General features: G+C 37.9%; 1 protein-coding gene across 4 annotated transcripts; it reads right to left on the bottom strand.

The window, feature by feature from the left end:
- Positions 1-996: 996 nt before the first annotated feature.
- FASTKD1 (FAST kinase domains 1) lies at positions 997-18,327 on the bottom strand. 4 transcript variants are annotated; one of them, XM_084289547.1, is made up of 16 exons: positions 18,256-18,327; positions 16,795-16,894; positions 15,407-15,908; positions 14,971-15,039; positions 13,857-13,982; positions 12,277-12,675; positions 11,033-11,143; positions 9,737-9,868; positions 8,246-8,732; positions 6,623-6,737; positions 5,831-5,959; positions 4,943-5,074; positions 3,731-3,844; positions 3,294-3,435; positions 2,131-2,245; positions 997-1,094 (listed from the first exon to the last, which is right to left on the bottom strand). In XM_084289547.1, exons 3-16 carry the CDS (start codon positions 15,739-15,741, stop codon positions 1,005-1,007), a joined length of 2,496 nt encoding a protein of 831 aa, XP_084145673.1. In that variant the 5' UTR covers positions 15,742-15,908; positions 16,795-16,894; positions 18,256-18,327; the 3' UTR covers positions 997-1,004. The 4 variants fall into 4 exon arrangements, with proteins under 4 accessions (XP_084145673.1, XP_084145672.1, XP_084145674.1 ...); XM_084289546.1 differs by having other exon boundaries at positions 17,968-18,316; XM_084289548.1 differs by lacking the exon at positions 18,256-18,327 and adding an exon at positions 17,968-18,080 and having other exon boundaries at positions 16,795-16,891.
- Between the last annotated feature and the right edge of the window lie 2,076 nt (positions 18,328-20,403).

Here is a 20,403-nt window from a genome sequence, read left to right as displayed (position 1 = left end):
AAGACTTTTCTTGGTCTTGATTCTTGGTTTCATTTTCAGCCTAATTTTGCTCTTTTATGCATTGCATTATTTCCAGAATAGGTTTAGACAGTTTAATTTTGTTATCATTAGTGAGGGCTAGTCCAATGAACAAGGCCATAAAAATTTTCATGAATTATCCAGTCACTAGTAAGTACCTATGTCTGGAAAAAAAGCATTATTTCCTCCTGATCTTGTGTAAATATCTCAGTTATCCCTTTCAAGTTACGCTGAGCTGCAGTGCAGATGTTTCCAGAGTCTAGGTGGCTGCCAGATCTCTAGAACTACTTTACCTTTCAGGTATGTGAAGGTGTTCCAGAAGGCTTAAGCCGTTACTTCTTGTGCGCACACCACATCACAGGGTAGAAAAAGCAAGCAGCTGGGAGGTTCCTCACCACACAACACCCTCCCCTGACAGTCACCCATGTTCTCTCTGTTCTAGAAGATGAAAACAGAATGGCTGTAATTGCAGTCCTATTGCTGTAATAGCAGTCCTATTCTTAGTAAATCTGCATTTCAGTTTCTTGGTTTCACAGTACAGAGAATCTCTGTTTGATCTCTATTGCTCATCCTGTCACAAGCTGGAGGACAGACATAGTTTCCACTATGTCTGCTGCCTCCTCTCTTACATTCACAATACTTCCAGCTTTTTCTTTAGACAGTTTCATATCTGACCAATCTCTGTGCTATTTATTTAGGAGGCAATAATGAATTTTTACGGCAAAACTGTCACAGACCCATGTACTTGATACAGCTTCCACCAAGGGGAGATTTTAAGCATCCTTATCATATCTTTGTGGCACATTGTAACCTGCCTTTTATACTGTAACAAATTTCGGATTCGGTCTCATTACACCCAATACCCAATGGGAAGCCTTGGTCCAGCTACCTCACAGTTTTTGGAAAGTAAGTATTCCAATGTTATGAGAAGTTTAATAGAATATAAAGTGTTTGTACAAAAAATACTTTTTATTATGTCTTCAACATCACTGTGTTTCATATAGACACCTTCTCAGATACTTTAGCTGTTCACCTTTTGTAGACAAAACCATAGAATTCCATTCAAAGTGAGGAATCTGTAGAACAAAGTCACAAAAACTTAGTGTTAATGTTGCCTGATACAAACCACACACCACAAACCACATACCATCTTACAGCAAAGATAAGGCTCTCTGATACCTGTTGTTCTCCACCTTAACATATTTTATCATCTGTGTCCTAAGAGCTAGGTTTATTCTAGATACTGAAAAAAAAAAATTCTTCTTTATGCAAGTAGAGTCAGTTTGCTTTCATAAAGCAGCAACAGTTGCAGAGATGTGAAGCAGGTACCCACACAATACAGGCTATGACTACTCCATTACACCATCTCCCACTTTCCATATTTTGAAACCCAAACTGAGAGAAAAATCCCAGGCCATCATAGTTTGCAACGTTAATGCATCAACCTGGGTGGTATGTCAGCAGGCTAACATATACTGTCAGGCAATAGGAGAAAGGATGTTTGTCATGTTGACAGAAAGAAGAAAACCTTAAGCTTACACGAGGGTTCTAATTAAAGTTAGAGTAGGTAACACAGTAATTATATATACTGGAGAATCTGCATTCATGAACCTCCATTACCTAAATGTATCTATGCTTATGAGTGAGAATAAACTCTGGTCACTAGTCTTTGTAGTCACAGTACTACCACTCCACCAGACAGCCAACATCCATGACCCACATGTGAGTTGCCATAACTGATTCTGTGTGGGTCTATGAGTGTATGTTCAACTTTTTCTCATGCAAAAATCTTTGGTGTATTGAACTGAAATTTCCGTTTTAACTTTTTTTCTTTACTCAGGCTACGTTGAGATTGCTAGTTTGCCTGCAGTAAGGTAAGGCTAAGACTTTTTAACTTCATCCTTGCTTCAGGTGCTTTCAGAGAAGGTGCAAGTTCTATGAAGTCTATAAACAGCTCAAAATTTCACCCCTAAATTAAAGAATGGTTCTCACCCAGTAGGTGTTTTTAACTATTAGAGGAAAACTACCTTTAAATCTGTTGTAAGGAAAATGTATCAATCTGCACTACAGGTACAATTCAATAGAAGACACAGAATATTATTGACTGCTCACCTGAATGACCCGGTACCCCAGCATTTCCAGGTGTCGTTTTTTCACTGCAGCTTCTCCTTTCAGGTGATGTGAACCTTTGATAAAAGCTTTTGAATCAAGAAGTTCCAAAGCAATTCTGCAAACAACAAAATTGTGGATTTACTTTCAGGTTCCACCTGAATACCAAGATGTGGTATTTCTAGCTCAGTTGATATTTGCAGTAAGACCATTACTAGACAAACCTAGCAATTCACAGAAAAAGAAAATTAAACAACTTCCTGAAACTAGACAAAACATTTTCCTTACATTTATCTAGCCATACTGGAACTTCACATCACTTTGAAAAAGCATTTCTTTCTTGCATCTGTTTTGTTCAAATGGCAAAACCAGCACCCAACATGTTCAAGGCTTACATTCAAAGAGGTGGGAGGAAATCAGTATTCTAATCTCATAAAATACAAAGGTCAAGAACGTACCTGAGTAATCAAAAATCTAAAATGTCAAAAATCTACCCAAGTGTACTGGGTTTGGCTGAGACAGAATTAATATTCTTCATAACCTCCTCTATGTTGCCATATTTTTGACTAGTGATCAAAACAGTGTTGATAAATCTACACCCATTTTTTTGCTGTTGCTAAACAGTCCTTGCATAGCATCAAGGCCTTCTGTTTCTCACTCTGCCCCCACAGGGTGTAGGCTGGGGTTGGCAAGAGGCTGGGAGGGGGCCCACCTGGGACAGCTGACTTCAACTGGCCAAAGTGATATTCCACACCACATAACTTCATGCCCACAATAAGATGAGGAGTTTTTCCAAAGTAGTCAAAGCTTGATCTGCTGGTGGTGAGTGACTGCATTTGCAACGCTTGATTTCTGTTTCTTTTTTTTTCCCCTTCAGTTCTTAATCTATATTTATATTGACTGAATATATATATTTTTTCTCACTTTCATCCTCCAGATTCTGTTCCCCATCCCACCCGAGGGGCAGTGAGTGAGCAAGTGGGTAGAAACTTACCTGCTGGCTGGGGCCAACCCACCACACCTAGGAAGGGTAAAGCTTTGGGAAAAGGAACAGAAAAATAAACAGCCCAGGGATTCCACCAACTATTTAGGACAAGACCATCAGAAACCTGGACTAAACTTGACCTAAGCTGGGAAGAACTCGTATAAGAATTCCAGGCACTAACCTCTGAGCCCCTGGTGGCAGAGCCTTTCTCTCTTCAACCTTGATGTCACATCTCCAGTGTACTCCCTCCAAAGCACCCAGAAGTATATTCTGAGCCATATAGGAAAGAGGCTTTTTATTTTTATCCAGAATGCACTCAAAATCTGTGAGAAAACACAACTCTGTTTAGGAGTCTGAAAAAAGAAACATAATTTGATCAGTATAGTGTTTACATTCAGAAAAACTAAGTGACAATCATAATTCGCAGTATCCAACGTTTGTATCTGTATTACATAACATTTTTTAAAAGTGTGTTTTGTACTAACTGCCAAAACAGCAGTTTCTTCTTTGCAGTATCTTGTGGCCTTAGAATCCACAGCCCCAGGGGCTTCCTAACTTTGGTGATAATAGTGGTATCAGCAGTCTCCATAGCAATCCTTAAAGGAGTAAAATTCTCACCTATTTCATAGTAGTATGGTGTGAGAACAGACACTCTTGTATAATGGCTCCCTCCTAAGATCTCTGCCAGCATTTCGTGAATGTGCTGTCGCAGTGGATTTATTCGGCTCCTACCTGTAATGACAAAATAAAGAATTCACATATCAAAATGCACAACAACCAACATTTTGAAATAGAATTTTGTGAAACTGCATTTTTAACAGTCAGCCCACTGAATTGAAGAAGCTTTTACACTGTTCCCTGGTGTTATTCCATCATAACTCAGAGATCATATCATCACATTTTGGGAGGAAAGTGACAGGTGCCTACTAATGTACTAGGTGCACAAATTGCAAATCCAGACTTTCCATCCTGAGTTTTCCCGCTCACATTCAACAAACACTTTGGCTTCTGGTTTGAGCGGTTCTCAGGTTTCGCTTTTACTTGTTTTTAATCTTGCTTAGACCATTAAATAAGCATTTAGAGCTTATTATAGACTATATATATACTCTATATATTATAGAGTTAGACCATTAAATAAACATTTACTGATTTTGCATCTCTTATGGGGATACCCCACTATCTGTCACTGCTCTACCTATTTCAGATTGTTTAATGCCTTGCTCCATTAAATATCTTCAGTCTCATAGGTAACGCAGACAAGTTTGCAAAGTAGATCTCTCCTTAAGAATTAATAGAGGAGATACTGGATTTACATTGGCTAGACTTTCCGAAATGGTCACTGTTCTTGAAGATCTCAGCTCCTACATCTGTGAAGCTGAACACTTAACATCTCTCAGCCTTGATGGACCTCGATTCTTCTGAGGAAGATGACAGCAGTGAGTTTAAAAAGAAGTAGCAAAAATGCTCACCCTAAGAGATCTAAGTCAAATGTTCATCCTCCTAAGTGAAGTAGGGATCAGTGATGCATTCTGAAAACACAGCATCTCCTCTAGTAGACAATCCCGATGATCCTGTTCCTGCTTCATTCCCTATGTCATATATACCAACTCTGTGTATATAACTTGTATTTCTTAGGTATAAATATCCCCTCTTAAGTACATTAATATGCTCACACTTTTCAAGAACACACCCTCGGTGGATAATGGGAGTGTGCCTTTCTGAGCTTCTATTGTGTGCTATTGTCAGCAGGAAAGTTTTAGAACAAGTGCCTAGCAGACTGTTGAAAACAGATTATTACAAGGGCAGTTTTTCCCCTCCTAAATTTCTTACCTGTATAAAAGATGTGGTGGCAATAGTGCTCATGAAACCAAGGGATGTGAAACTCCGGGCATTCCAGACAGACTGCTCTGTTCAGTTTCATAAGGCGTGAGCGGACCCTCTGCTTTAAGGTATCAGACAGGACTAAATTAAAGTTAAAAAAAAGCTGTGAACTGAAGAGTGAAAAACCCATTACATTTTACTAGCTGGCTACCTCTGAATTATTTACTAAATAAATATCCATGCACTATATCCATGCACTATAGTATTTATAATATTCATGCCACAAAATTTTAAAAGCTTCTCAAAAATCCTTTAAAGAAAAACGAAAAGTAAATGTTGTTTGATATTAAGAAGAATAGCATAATAGAAAGTAGCAATTTAAACTCTCTCATCATTTAACTTTTAGTTAGGTGGTGGATGACAAAATGTCAGTAGTGCATCTATAGCAAACAAGGACAGGAAACAGTCAAACAAACACTCAGTCTCTTACTAAGGGAGAAGAAACCAATGCGACTCATTTCTTACAGGTAAGAATTCCACATTATTTCTTGACCTTTGGACTCTGGCTCTTTCTTGCAATACTACTACATTCAGGTAATTTTATTCCCAATAAAATTGAATATACTGATTGCAATAAATTGACTATAAAATTTGTTTGGATTAACCCTCATCTGGCAGCAGCATCTGTAATATATATCAGTATTTTAAAACAAAGCACAGATTTTTGTTCATTCCTTCCCTTCTAGCCTTCAAATACTGACTAGATTACATAGAGGGTTTTCTCCAGTACACCAAATGATTTAAAGAATAAGTCTACTTCTGAAGTCATATATATGTCCACAATTTCATTTTATGTCAAACACTACACAACCAAATTCATCAGAGTTAGATATTTACCTTCAAGTTGAGCATCCAATTTGCTTAGGAAAGAAACATTAAATATTGTCTTTATCAGAGCTGGAGGAAAATAACCAGCCACTGCCAAAACATGACCAAGCAGCACCAAGTGGTGAGTTTCAAAACAACCTTTAAAAGCCAAACAGAAATCCATGTTAACACAACATACCATAGAAAGGACTTGCAATGTTCTCCTGCATCTCAACTCATCCAAGTTTCTGTCTTAACATATTAAATGAACACATATCCAGATGAAGGGGTACCTCTGCTAACTGCACCAAAGTAACACTTGCCATTTCTTTGCAGGAGGAAACAACTCCGTCTTAAAAAGGCAACTCCACAACATTTCAGTAGCTAACAATTTTTTGCACTTCCATTAGGCTGTATTATCAAACAAAAAAGAAAAAAATTGAGTGGCCATACATTTTCCCCTACAACTTAGTCACCTCTTTGTGATGAACTATAAACATGTCCTGTCCTCATCTAATGTTTCCTTGGGGAGTGCCAAAACAATTAATTCCAATACCTGCATAGTACATTAATCAGACTTCTCATTTGTTTTACACTATGCTCAGGATACTTCGCTATTCCCTTATTAACAGCATTTTTTAAAGGATGAAATGAAGCTAGAAAACCCCATAAAACATACATTCAATCTTGCAGAATATTAGTAGTAACATACAGGCACAGTTTTTCCCGTGGCTTAAAAAAATGCCATCTTAATCCCATTCTTGTCCAGTATAAATAAAATGTCTATGTGTTACTCAGCATATGTTTTTCTAATGCACTTACTCAAGTTAGAAGTAAGATGTTGGATACAACTCTCAAAGAACTCTTCATTGCCAGGTGGATCATAGTTCAGAACAGAGAAAAGGCAGAGAATAAAATACATTTCAAAGGGATGGATCTGGGGAAGAGAGGAAAAAGACATTGTAAAGCCAGTGTAAAATATTCTAATATTGCTTTATAATAAAAAAGGTTTCATAATTCGTTCAGAACAGGAAGACTAAGACTTTTTTTTTGGGGGGGGGGAGGGTCCTTAGCTTTTACTGGAGAAAAATGAATAAAATAATAAAATGTGGAAGTCATTAAAATTGCAACTATGGCTAAAAATCAAAAGCTATTTTATGTAGATAATCCAACTGTTACTGTATGCTTAGACTTTAACCTCTTAAAAAGGTTTCCCATCCAACGCTCTTAAAGAGAGTATGCTCTCACAAGAAAAAACTGAAAATTTTCAAAAAATTGAAAAAAGACAGCAGGAAAACATAGTAATTTTGACCAAAAAGACAGGGTACTGAGGAGATCCACACAAGAAGGGGTAATGAAAAAACATACACCATCTGATGTGGCTATACTGTAAGAAGATAAAAGAAATATTTAATTATAATGTACACCTGAATGCAAAGATGAGCTCCAAAGAGAGTTACACTGAAGAAAACGCTTAAGCTGTGGTTTGTTCTCTGAAACACATCAATTCAATGCTCAGGAGAAATCCCTAGCACTGTGCTGTTCCAGTCCACCACCTCCATCCTTCAAGAAAAATGTAGAAATAGAAAAGGTACTGGGAGTGTATGTTTCCATGTACAGCCACACTACATTGTTTATAACACGCAGCTGTGGAGAAGCTGAATGCTTCTCTTAATATAATGTACTGAAACTTTCAGATTTCATGTTTAAGGAATGGAAGGAAATGCTTTTAAACAATCATGAATAACTTAAAATAAAAAAAAAAATCACTATCAGTGTGCCATTTTGTAAAGGCTTAAAAAATAAGTAGATTCAAATCCAGAAAAAAGAAAGTGTAGGACAGATCCATTAACAGCTATTAGAGAGGATTATTCATAGGCCATCTTTAGCCTACAAAATCTTGGCATTTGTGGAAGACTGTTCCAGGGAGAGGATCTCAAAACCTTTATTTGTCCTTGCTACCAAACTGCTTTCACATTTGTCAAAGCCTGGATCCTAAGCTAGAATGACTTCTGGCCCAATGCAAAAATACTGTTAAAAAGCTGCAAGTATCATGGAAAATAAGAGACAGCTACAGCAATCTAAGTATCTACTTAGAAAACAGTAGCCAAGTCCAAATCTGTATTTGAAATCTGTATTAATGGAATGAAATTACAAACTGCTTCATATAAAACTCCTGCAAGTGAGCTAAAAAGATTACTTGAGTACACTACCTAAGAACATCCCTTTTATTTTTATTTTTATGTTTACTCAAAATCCTCACTCACTTGAAATGGTAGATTCAAGAGAAAAACAAAACAAAACACAACCTTCAGGCAAAACCTGAAAACTTCAGGTAAAACCAGCCAATGGATTTTTAGGGCTTTAAACCTGTTCCATTTACTACTAATCTGTCCTTTCTTACTGAGTAACTTACACAGTAGATGGAAAGAAAAACGGTAATACCTTGTCCGTATTTTCAACAGTCACAGATGCTATTCTGTCAAGTAATGAAGGACAGCGGTGGTTTGTCTTTATGAGAAAAAAAGACAACTGTAATAAATTTGCCCATGTTACTTGGTCTATCAAGTGCTGACACGTGGCTACAGTTTGCTCCCTGATGACCTCCTGAAACCACTCTCCATTCACATGTGTGAGTTCTTCCAACAGAAGATTTAAATTCCCAGCTTTGCGAAGCCTCTGAAATCCACAGTCATTTATTTTCTGCAGAAGCTTTACACATAGCTCTGAAGTGTTTTGCCAGTGCAACTGGTCATAGTGATTCCATTTGATAAGAGCTGTAGCAATATAATTCAAATGCTGGAGATTGCACTGAGGTAGAATTGCTGTTGCTTTGTTTACAATGATTTCTTCTACTTGAGAGGAAGGAAGCATGGCCAGAACACGAATTATTGCAGCAGTATCAGCAGGTATGACACTAGATTTTAAAAAACTGGAAGAGATGCAAAAGAAAAATAGGCCATCAGTACTGACATAGGGCAAATGTTAAAATAAATCAGTAAATTACATGCATGAAAATTCTATTCAAAAAGTCAAGAGCAGCACATTGTTTCAAGCATAAGTACAAAATGAATGACATTGTAGAAGTTCACATAGAGAATGACTACCAGCTTTTTTCATTCCAAGATTAGCTTCTTTCTTCTGATTTATTCAAAATTGAAAAAAAGAAGGTGACAGGGGGCATCTAAGCCAGTGAGGCTTCACGTGTTACTGAGAACACAAAAGTCCTTAATAAGGATAGATCTGTCCTTGTTAGCCGAGTCTGTGGGTTTCTAGGGCCTGGATAATTTCTGTGACTGCCAAATTAACTCCTTAGCAGGCGTCATGGGGAGCACCAAGTTCTGAGATGCCTGAGGAACAAAGGTATCATCCACAAAAAAACATGTTCAGCCAGGGCACTTCATTCCTAGAGGCTGAGAAGTGAAAGTGATGGTGGCAGATCTCTTTTCCCACAATTCCAGAATTTCCCATTCTATGTGGCAGCTTCATAACCACGAGAACTAGGAAGTTCTTCAATCAATAGAAGACTACTTCTGCATCATAATTTCACTTGTTCCCACCAGGACACCCTTACTATATATTTTTCATTACTTGTTCCTTCAAGTATCAGAGAAGACAGTAATGCATAGCCTTCCTGTAAAGTACCAGTAAAAATTTCCTGTTCAATGTCTTTATTTTGCAGTGGCCAATGGAGGGAAGAGAAAATCTATTTTAAAAAGATATCAAATTTACTAGCAGATACTGCTAGGTCTACAGTTGAGACAATATCAATTTCCTGTCCTTTCACGTACGTGTTCACAGAATCAAATTGTTTTGAGTTTGTTACTTCTTCATATTTCATGAAAACAATTTAACGTTTTAGCTTGTTATTTAAAATATTTAGACAACTGTGTAATACTTCAATAGGCCATTACTTTTTCAGGAATACATACTTACCCAAATAGCGATGTTTTTAGTTTGGCAAACAGCTCCTGATCGCGGCAACGCAATAACATCAAATACTGCGTTAACTTTATCAACTGTAATACATGATAGCTATCCAAGTGTTTGTGCAGAACAGAAACCATTCTGAATACAAACAGAAAAAGATGGCATGGTATTATGTTAATGCAAAAGATACTGCAAAACACAACATGCCATATGAAAAAGGGGTGTCCCACATTGCACAGTACCTAAGTGGAGGGTTGTATACACCTGTACTCCTCTCCACCTCAGTTTTGATGGTGCTCCACTTAGATGCAACAGCCTCTCTCCAGCTGAGGGCTTTAGTTATTTAATCTACTATCACAGCAAAACAGCTACTCCTCTCTAATTACTTCTGATACAGAATTTACAACCAGTTAAATTTAGATCATTGGAACGAGCGAACCAAGAATGGGAAAAAACAGAACACCACCGCCAGGTTCAACACAACTATACTCATTTAAACTGTAACTGTAGTGTCGCTACATCTATGTTGGTCTAAAACTGCCAGAGAGGTCTAGATTTGTATAGTGTGGTAATGACTTCTATTAAGACCTTTTTTAGACAGTGAGATTCAAGGAGAAAAAGCATGAATTCACCTGGTCTTCCCATCAATACCACAGTTACATTTGTCTATTTTCTTACAAGGATCTATTTGGTTCATACAACTACATTCAATCTGGGGTGCTCATAACCTGCTTTTAACTCTGTTCCATATCACATATCTGATGATAGTCTCATACACCTAAAACCTCAATTGCTTGCACCCTAACTGTATCAAAGATAGTACCTCTCCTATAAACCAGGTTCAATTTACAATTGCAGAAAATCTAGGCTTGGTTCTTAACAATACAACTTAGTTCAAATTAGAGCACAATAACTTTTGAAGAAACAACTCGCATCAGTAACGTGTCCCTAAGATAGGACGCGTTCTCTACAACTTCATGTATGCTCATTTCTCTCATAAAATTACAGTAATTGTTAGAGAATAAGTTTATTCAGAAAAGATATAGTAAAGAAGATAAAAGTTGTATTATATTATCTCAATAAAATTCAAATGCCCTTCTACGAAATTCCTGAACTGTCTCAACTACTTCTGGGTCAAGGTGTGATATTCTGAAGTCTGTAATAGCTAATTATATAGAGTGTATGCATTTGTATGTAAGTGACACACTCTCCACTCCCAGTGGGATATTACATAGTTTTTCATACTACATGGAAATAATTTGCCTATAGAAGAAACCCATTTAATAGTATAAAAAAAATTACTTTTTGAGTAGATGAGAATTTCTACATTTCATTTTCTGCATTGTCTTTAGTATCCCCAACACCTGATGACTGCTAAATCCTTCTGCCATGTGCGCTGCAGTCACTAGCAACCTGAAGAGGAAAAGAAAAGATTTATTCTCCTAAGCAAAATTTTTGAAAAGATGGAGCAAAGATTGTAGCAATGTTCTTTGTCTGGGAGGAAAAAGAACCAACATACTACTTTAGGAAATACAGGAAAACCAAGGGCCTTTATTTTGTGAACCCTTCTTCTGAACAGTATGGCAAAGATCTATGGCACAGATAGAGACGCAAACGTACTACATCAGGTCAGCAAGTCCAATACTTCTGAAAGTAGTACAAAAATAAGGAAGATACTCTAAAGCACTAAGCAATTCACCATCAATCAGCAAACTACAGATAACAGAATCAAACATGAGTTGTTCTGAGACAAGTAAGACTAATAACTTTCTGCTTCACTTTGACCTTCAATAAGAAGTACAGAAAGATCTAGGAAAAGGTTTTGGCCACCTGTGGCAAAACCAGTACAGGCTTTCATAACTGATTGTACAGTATATCCAGAGCTCTGAATAGAAGTAAGTGCTCATGAAGAAAAGCCTGATAATATGACTAATCATAATTAACATAGCAAATTCTGCCTAAAACCGAAGACTTTGAGAGATCCATGACTACCACCACCCCCAAAGAAGATTTTGTGGTGCAAGACAAACAGGCAGAGCAAGATCTGCCACACAATGCTATGCTCTAATTGCTAAATTAATGCTGGAGGGTTCCCTGCTGCCATCCCTTCATATAGAATAGGATGTACAGCAAACTGAGATAGGACAAGACTCAGACTGTTTCAGCTACTGCACATCTTAAAAGGAAAAAGCAACACATGCTAATGCATGTATTTCTCAGGGGAAAGTCAGTAAGTTTGTTAACACCATCCCCTGTGAAAGGAAATGATTCAGTTTAAGAGACAGAGCTGCAGGATGGCCTTGAATAACAGTATTCCCACTCCCCTTTGTTTATTAGATCCAGCTTTTGATGCAACTGCCACAAGACAAACTGCTATGACAGTGTTTCCAAAACGAAATAATTCATTGCTATAAAGTTACAACTAGAAAACCTAATGCTCAGCTCATGGAGAGACTCAGAAATTCCCTGAGACACTAAATCATTTTCAATTTGTGTGTAAGATTACGTGTAAGTCATAAATAAGACAAAATTGTTAATAAACTTACCTTTCTCTCACCTTGGATCCGGCCATAGGCCCAAGAATAAAAAATAATTTTGAAAAGGTTTCAGGATCATGATAATCATCTATCGATTCAGACAGCAGCTGTTTAGCAACCAAGCGGAATTCAGCACTGTCAAAACCCAGCTGCTCATACAGTCCGAAAATAATACTAATATTGTGTAAATCAAGCTGGGAGGCACTTTTAAGGAAAATCTTATTACATTTTTCTAGCAATGGATAGTATGTCAGTTTAACATTTTGAAGAAATTGTGTTATTCTTTTGGCGTAATTGAAGTAGACCTCATCCTCTTCTCCTAAGAGCTGTTCAGCCTTCTTTAGTAATCGATCTCGAAAACTCTGTGAGATAACATCAGATATGCTGATCATCAAAACTGACAAAATCCTAAAAAGATTCAAAAGATTTTATGCTTACAGATTGAACATAGTAAGTAACACATTTCAGACTTCTTAAATAAACTAGCCAAAGAAAGGAATGTTAGTTACAATGTTGCTGACTTCTGTGTCATGGAGAATTTTAAATCTAATGTACAAAAAATAGCTAAGCAAAAATCACTTGTCTAAATAATTTCAAAATTCTGCTTCCAGTGAATTACTGAAATGACCGTGATTTTCGAACCACCTCCGACAAAGTTGTTTATGATAAAAATGTTTGCCTACTGCACACCCCTGACTTGCCTAATTCAAAAATGCAAAAAGATCTTTGATGTTCAATGAAAACTAAAGAAACCCAATCAATCCTCAAGAGACAGACTGGGGAAACTAGTCACTACCATTCCTAAAGAAAAAATCCCTTCCTAAGGGGATAACTAAAACCAAAGGTGAATCAATCCTTTAAAGAAATGCTGTCTCATTCAGTTAGATTCATAAACTGGCTGCCCATATCTGTAAAAAAATAATAATAATAATAATAAAGAAGTAAAGAAGTTGAGACTGGTGGTGGTGCTGTAAAAAGAAATAAAAAAAGAGCAGCCTAGAGCAGCCTTTACTAAAATGACCCAGACAGAACAGAGGCAAGAAAAAGAAGCTCAGACTCTTTTGACAAGGAAGACAGGTTTTAAGTCATTTTAATATTAAGGTAATCCGATAAATATCTTAGTGAGAGAATTGATTCATTTAACTTGTCAAAAAACAGTCTAAAAATGACACTGCTTTAAGATTCCATATTACTACTCACAATAATAAACTATACTAATGTCATAAAAGAGAAACTATTCATCTCATAGTAGACAGACAAGTTCTAGTGAATCACTAGCCTCTAAATTCTCAGAAAACTCCATGTAAAATTTAGAATCTGTTTAAAGAAATACCTGCTGTTTTTCCACTGTAAGTGGAACATCAGTTTTAATTCAGCACTTAGATTGGTTATAGAGAAACTCTTCACAAAGTAATTGGGAAAATAGAGTCACCTGAGCAAACCTGTCCATGAAAAGCCCAAATTGGGAAGAAAAAAACAAACAAACAAAAAAACTTCAGTTAAGAAAAACGGAAAGTGTTTAACAAAGAAACCCCAGCAGTTGTGACATACTGCTTCTCATGCTACTCAATTTCACTCTTGACGCTTACCTTACATCCTCTATAGAATCCAGTTTCATGTCCACAATATGAGCTATTTTGCCAATTACGGGACTAAACTGTCTGCGCTGCTTGTATAAACACAGTGCAAATTTCGACAGAGCTGGTAAACTAAGCCTGTTAAGACATCAAAGAAAGAAAAGATTATTTGCCTTTTATTTCTAGTAAATAGCAAGGCAAAAAACTAATTCAGCAACTGTATAAAAGGTTACACTCACATTACAAAACAAAGAAATGATATTTACACATTTCCTATTTGGTCACCTACAGTGATACCTTGAACTTTGTCAAAATACCTCCGTACTTTATATGAAAACATACTGTGCACACACAGCTCTCCAAAAAATGGAAGTTCTTCAGTTTAATCAGATCAGTTTAAGAGATCTATGAAGATTACATCCTGAAGCAATAAATTCTGAAATAGCTAAAATTGATGTAAATTATTACCTAAATGTCATTTTGTGTTCATGCTACACTGAATTTATTTACTTGTCAAGATGCCCCAGGTGTTAAGCTGGGAAAGGCAATTCTGTGATGTTGGTGCCCAGACTGACACTCCTGCCATTAAGCTGAGATGAAAAAATTAAAATTACAATACTAAAAATTAGTATTACAATACTAAAAAAAAAAAAAATCACAATGGGAAAATACTAGTGTTTTAAAATAATAATTAAAAAAATATTACTAGTATTAAGATGAGCTGGTACTCATCATTACTAGTATTAAGATGAGCTCGTAGCTGGTTTCAAACTACCATTTCAAAGTTGGACAGCAAGCACGAAGTTATCATTGTAAACATCAAAACTTGCAATTTGCTTCAGACATAAATCACAGGCAATATATTTCAAAATCCATGTTAGACATCCATTGTTGCAGTATCTGAATCTCTTCAGCATCCAAGTACCAAACTCCATCAACTCAAAGCCTCAACATTATATAAAAATAATTTCCAAAACCTTCAAAAGGCAACTGACACTTAAAATACTCACATAATGTTTGAAACATTATCTTGTAAATACTCTTTGAGAACTCTGAATAGCATTGTGTGAGGCAAACCATGCCTACACCTTACACCCTTCACAAAGCACACAATTACAGTACTTGCCTTTCTAATCTTTTCCATGCTTCTGTAACAAGCACTCCTGCTAGAGAATCATGGTCTTCAACATTGAGCCTTCAGAACGAAAACATAACAGTTTGGAAGTTTGCTTCAGAAATTGAAAGGAAATCACGCAAGAGACATATCTTCACATTATGTATCACATCTTATGTTTCTACCACTCCCTCCAAACGTATCTAAAAACACATTATAAACATTTGTGCATTAATCATAACCCCATTCACTGGGAGTGCAAAACATATCAATCCTGCTTGGAGCTGGCAAATTGAGGCACAGAAAGTTGTCACACAGTAAGAGTACAGAAGCTCAGGCAGAACAGCGTCCCCATTTCCTCATAGTTGGAATTTGGACTCACAGCGACACTCTTTTTATTACCAGATACAGAATGTATAGACGTGGAATTCAACACAATGCTGCCTACCTCTGAATACTGTACAGGGTGTCCACTATCAACTCATTTTCCATGTGTTCTACCTTGTTTTCTGCTAAAACGCAAAGAGCAAGAAACTGGGAGTGATTTCTTACATAGTCACTAGTCCTTAAGAGAAGGGGCCTCTTCTTTTGCAATTGCCACAGCACATTCAGTGCAATTCCCACGTGTTTTTCAGAAAGCCTGGCCTTGTTCCTTCCAACAAGACTGAACACTTCATCTTCATGGGTGCAGTTATTTATCTGGCTCAAAAGCAGATCACTACTCAGAGTTCGAGCTTGGTAACGTCTCAGTGCAAACAAATAAACCTTCCTCAAACAAAGCATTTTGCTAAGTCCACCAGCTATCTTTAAAGTGTCCAGAAAGGTCCTTTCATTTTTCACAGTAAAACATGTTCTTGCAAAGAACAAACTCGGGCATTTGGAAGACAGACGATTATTTTCCTTTCATCCAGTAGGGCCACTGTATTAAGAATAATTCATTTCTGAGGTACCTGGAGTAAGATAGAATTAAAGCAGTCAAGTACAGTCATCATTACTAACCAAAAATCAATGTCTCTGCCTTTTAATCTTCTAAGTTAACATAAGCTTAAGAAAAACATACATCCTGAATTCTTCTCAGAGAACCTCCTAACAACGTACACCAAAACACTCAAAAGCGCTAAGAAAACCTGTCTGCGTGGTAAATTTTCAGATTTAGAAACCTACCTCTAAAATGCATGTGCTGTCACGCTAAAATTGAGAAGGCAAAGATGGGCTCTATAACGTGCCGGCAGCATGTTCCCAAACTGGGGTCTGGGAACTGAAAGGAAACAACTATTGGCAGTAAAAGGAAGTGACCCAGCAAGAGCTCCTGAGCTGGCATCGCTGGGTGACTCCAGACCTATACCTCTGCCCAGCCCACACTAACAGCAACTGTTCCCGGCCTATGAGTCTCTCCCAGCGTTTTCTTTTCACTCTGCTCTCTCTAGTCCATGTTTTGTAAACAATGAAGACTTTGCTATTTGACTTCTAGTCACAAAGGTTCACCACATCTGTAACACAGAACGATGATCAGTCCCATCAGCTAAAATCACTGTACAAAATAAAAACAAGCTAATTCCCCAAATGACAGTGGAAACTACAGTTTTATCTAAAAAAAAAAATTTGGCAAATAGTGATTTGTTTTCTTAATATATCCCCCAATTTATATAGTGCCAACAATTACATATTCTACAAGCTACAGAATTGGTTCTGAGCTGCAGAACATAGACCAGATGTGGTAAATACTGTGGTACACCAAAAAGACCCATTAAATTCCCTTAAATCAGAGACCATGGAAAAGTCCAGAAGTCTTGCTTTAGGGGATATAACCACTACCAACAAAAATTATCAACATACCTTATTCCCATCAACAAATACGAACGATCTTCAGCTGGAGGCATGATTCCATCAGTCTAACATTATCAAGACCAGAGCAGCAACAGGTACTAGGTCTCTACTGAGAAAGAAAAAAAAACTTCTCATATGAGATTTTAAAATGTAGATTCAGTAAGCTGAAATACAGATCGAAGATTGGTCGAGCCACTGCTAAATCACAATCTAGCAACTTTAACAAAAATCACAAGTACTAAATTGACCGCTTTTACAAGACCATTCAGCAATTTTTTTATCCCACATATTTTCCAAGCTTTTTTAAAAATACTTCCTCTGTTCCCTTTTGCTGGGTAGATGCATATATATGAAGAAAATCATACAGAGCAACCATAGCCAAAAGCAGAAACTGTTGGCTGTTCCACCAACAGCTTGTAAGTAGAAGCTGCTATCAGAATTACTGAGCTACACAAACAACCTATTTTTTCCTCTTTGTAAACTAATGTGTTTCCTCTCTAATGATGTGATAGCAAAATACAGCTTGAAAACTAGCACAGTTTTAACCTTTTTGCAAGACCACATCTGGAGTCCTAGCTGTAAATGAGTATTTTTGTATTATTATTATTATCCTTTTGGAGAACTAAGACAGCATCAGAGGAATCCCTTTAAAAGAATGCTCGTATATTTAAACTTGTTTTTAAGAATTTATACAATGTATTACAAAACATTAATTTTATTAGGATATTTTTGCCATGTTTACTGTTCCTCTATTTTCATATGTCCATGTGGTTGCAAAAAAAATTACCTTATCAATTAACCTTTACTCTCCACCACACTGGCAAGCTACTCAGCTATAAGACAGAATGAAGTAAATAAAATAGATAAAGAAAAGACAAAAACTTCACACGCAGAATTTCCCCATAAGCCCAGGTAATGCATCCACTCCCCCTCTTTTGCTGCAATGGACCGTGCATCCCCTGTGCTAGTGACTGGGATCTCTGTAGAAAAAAAACTGCAGGAAGTTTTCAAGGATTTGCCTTTCTGGAAGGTATTTAGCAGATGCAAGGGATTTATCACAAGCTTTTATGTGGTTTAAGTTGTAATTAATTTTAATATCTTATAAAAAGAAACCCAAGAGGAAACATCGTATGTTTTTAAACTTAGGAATACATGGATTAAGAGTAGGAAATGATTACCCACCTAAGTAACTATCCTCTTCTATCTACCATACAAATTTAAAGCACAACAAATTGTTTTAATTATTTAATAATTTAATAAAGTATTTTAAAACAGCTAAAAGCGGACGAAACTTAGTAAGTATTATCAAGACCGCATTATAAACTGGGGTAAGGCAGGAAATTCTCCGCACAGGACACGCGTACACCCTCTGCGCGCCGAGGACGACAGGCGCAGAGCGTTAAGAGGCTCAGGCATTAAGAGAACCGCTTATGCCACACGGGACGCTTTCCACCCGCCTCTGAGCGCTACCTCCCCTCCTGCGAGCCGAGCCGCGGCCACGCGTGTGGCTGGCAGAGCTCCTGGCGCGGCCTTCCTCCCTTCCTCCCCTTCCTCCTCTACCTCCCCTTCCGAGGCCGCCTCCCACTTCCCCGCCGAGCGGTGGTGACTCGGAAGCGCTTCAGAGGCGGCGGGAACGGCAGGGCGCTCCGCCGGCGGCCCGGGCCTTCCACCCTTGCCCGGTCCGGCGCCGCCTGCCCTCACCGCTGCCCTGAGGGGCCCCGGCCCGGTCCCGCCGCCCCTACCGGGCCAGGCCGTCGGCGCCCGCCGGTTGGCGGAGGGGTGGAGGCCGCCCGGGGGGCACAGCCTCGGCCGCGGGGTGCGAGGTGTGTCCTTGGTGCTGGCTTAAAGATTAAATAAGGAAACGCAGGAATCAGTGTTGTGTGCGACTTTTAAGGCATCCCGACGCCCGCAGAGCAAAATCTGACAAGTCCTTAACTCGCGTTTTCGCAAGACTTCTGCCATGCAAGCCATGGAAGGAGGCTGCTCGCTTAAAACAAGCACATCGCCTCGCCTCCGTGCTGTGTGGTGCGTCTCTGCGCTGCCTTGGTGTGTGCCCCAACACAGCATCCCCATGAGCTGCCAGATGTACGGAAAAAGGGGAAAAAAATAGGCCTTCCAAAACAAATAAAAGAATATTTTTAAAGTTCCAAGGCCATATTATTATCTGTAGGTTCGTGCCTGGTGCACCCCACCAATATCAATTATTAAGGTCCCATTAACAAAACCAACTTTTATATAACATATTTGGAGGGGAGAAACACCATCTCTGCCCAGAAAAATCACACTGGGACTGAAGTTCAACAAGAGTGAAGTTCATGTGTTTGGCTTTGCTGTACTGGAATTAACATTACCTTATTTGTACATTATATTTTTCTATGCTTTACCAAAAAAAAAGTTTAAAAATATGAGTTCTAGTACACACATCTGACATGTTGTAACATGTATGTTGTTTACATTGTATATGTATAGCTCCAGATCATCTTTCTGGACCTTCTCTATCATCATCTAAAATAACAAAAACCATCTAACAGCTAATGATGTGGTCAGTCACATCGTTCGATTTAAGGCAACGATAAAGTCATACTCATCATGCTCATTTATTCTTCTAGCTTCTGCGGTGCAGTCTGAGATCATTATCATTCTATCTAAAATCACAACCAGTATTATTACCATGACCAACTTTTGAGTTAAGTGACTGCCTGTTTTATAGCTGGTTTGGTTTTGTCTTTTTTCTATTGTTGACTGCATTTATATCTCAAATAGTGGATGCTTATGAATATGGAAATCTCACAAAGTAGTAAAATATGCCCTATTTTGGGTAGCACGTACCTTTTAAGAGAATCTCAGGCCTTGTGCAAACTAGCAAGGAACTCCAGGAATCTAATTTCCCTGTATAAAAGTAAACTTTTCAATATTTGTATGTAAGGACTTCTGCAAATTATGTGCATTTTTCAATTACAAAATGCTGAATATTTTAATTTTGACTCGTCAAGTGCATTTGGGTGAAATCAATTAGCTAATCAATTAATAATGCAAATTAAAAATGTTAAATTGCCTTAAATTTTAAGTTGGGAAGAAAACAAGATTTACCGAAGTATGTTGTGCTGAAACTGGTATTGATTCGCTAAACAGTACTCTGATCACCAACTTTTACAGGATTTCATAACTCACAGGGGCCAGTCTCTATTTTCCTTTTTTTTTTTTTTTCTGGCAGAAATTTGGAAGGAGGAAATTAATTTTCCAACAGGAACAGAAGCCTGTTGAACATAGCACTTTCATTATTTCCTGTTATGTACGATTACCAGCTCGCTGGTCTGAGTAGTATGTGTGTGCTTCGGGGTGAGTCTGACTAAATTTTGAAGGGGCTCACAACTTTATGTTGTGTCATAAAATGTCATGTCCCTACGTCTATTACAAATTGATATAAACTTTGAATAGGACTAGAGATGCGCGATAAGATCAGGAACTTTGTTCCACATGAACTTCTGCAGGAAATTTCCCGTTTCAGCTCCTTACGAGCCCTAATGACGCGCGCCGAGCCCCCATAGCAGGCGGTGTGGGACGCCTCCTTTACCTATGTCCCGGTCACTCCGGACGCCGAGACGTGGCTGGGGAGGG

The sequence above is a fragment of the Netta rufina genome, assembly GCF_964035555.1.
Source record: "Netta rufina genome assembly, chromosome: 6".
In the NCBI taxonomy this organism is placed as follows: domain Eukaryota; kingdom Metazoa; phylum Chordata; class Aves; order Anseriformes; family Anatidae; genus Netta; species Netta rufina.
This window is presented reverse-complemented; position numbering and strand designations above follow the sequence as displayed.

What these genes read in the sequence shown, in the direction of transcription:
- FASTKD1 (XM_084289547.1), bottom strand. Translation starts at nt 15,741, where the DNA reads ATGCTTTGTTTGAGGAAGGTTTATTTGTTTGCACTGAGACGTTACCAA. An exon ending in GATTCTATAGAGGATGTAAG is followed by an intron (nt 12,676 to 13,856) that starts GTAAGCGTCAAG and finishes GAATCTTTTTAG; the next exon opens with GATTTTGTCAGTTTTGATGA. An exon ending in CTGTTGAAAATACGGACAAG is followed by an intron (nt 6,738 to 8,245) that starts GTATTACCGTTT and finishes TCTCTTCCCCAG; the next exon opens with ATCCATCCCTTTGAAATGTA.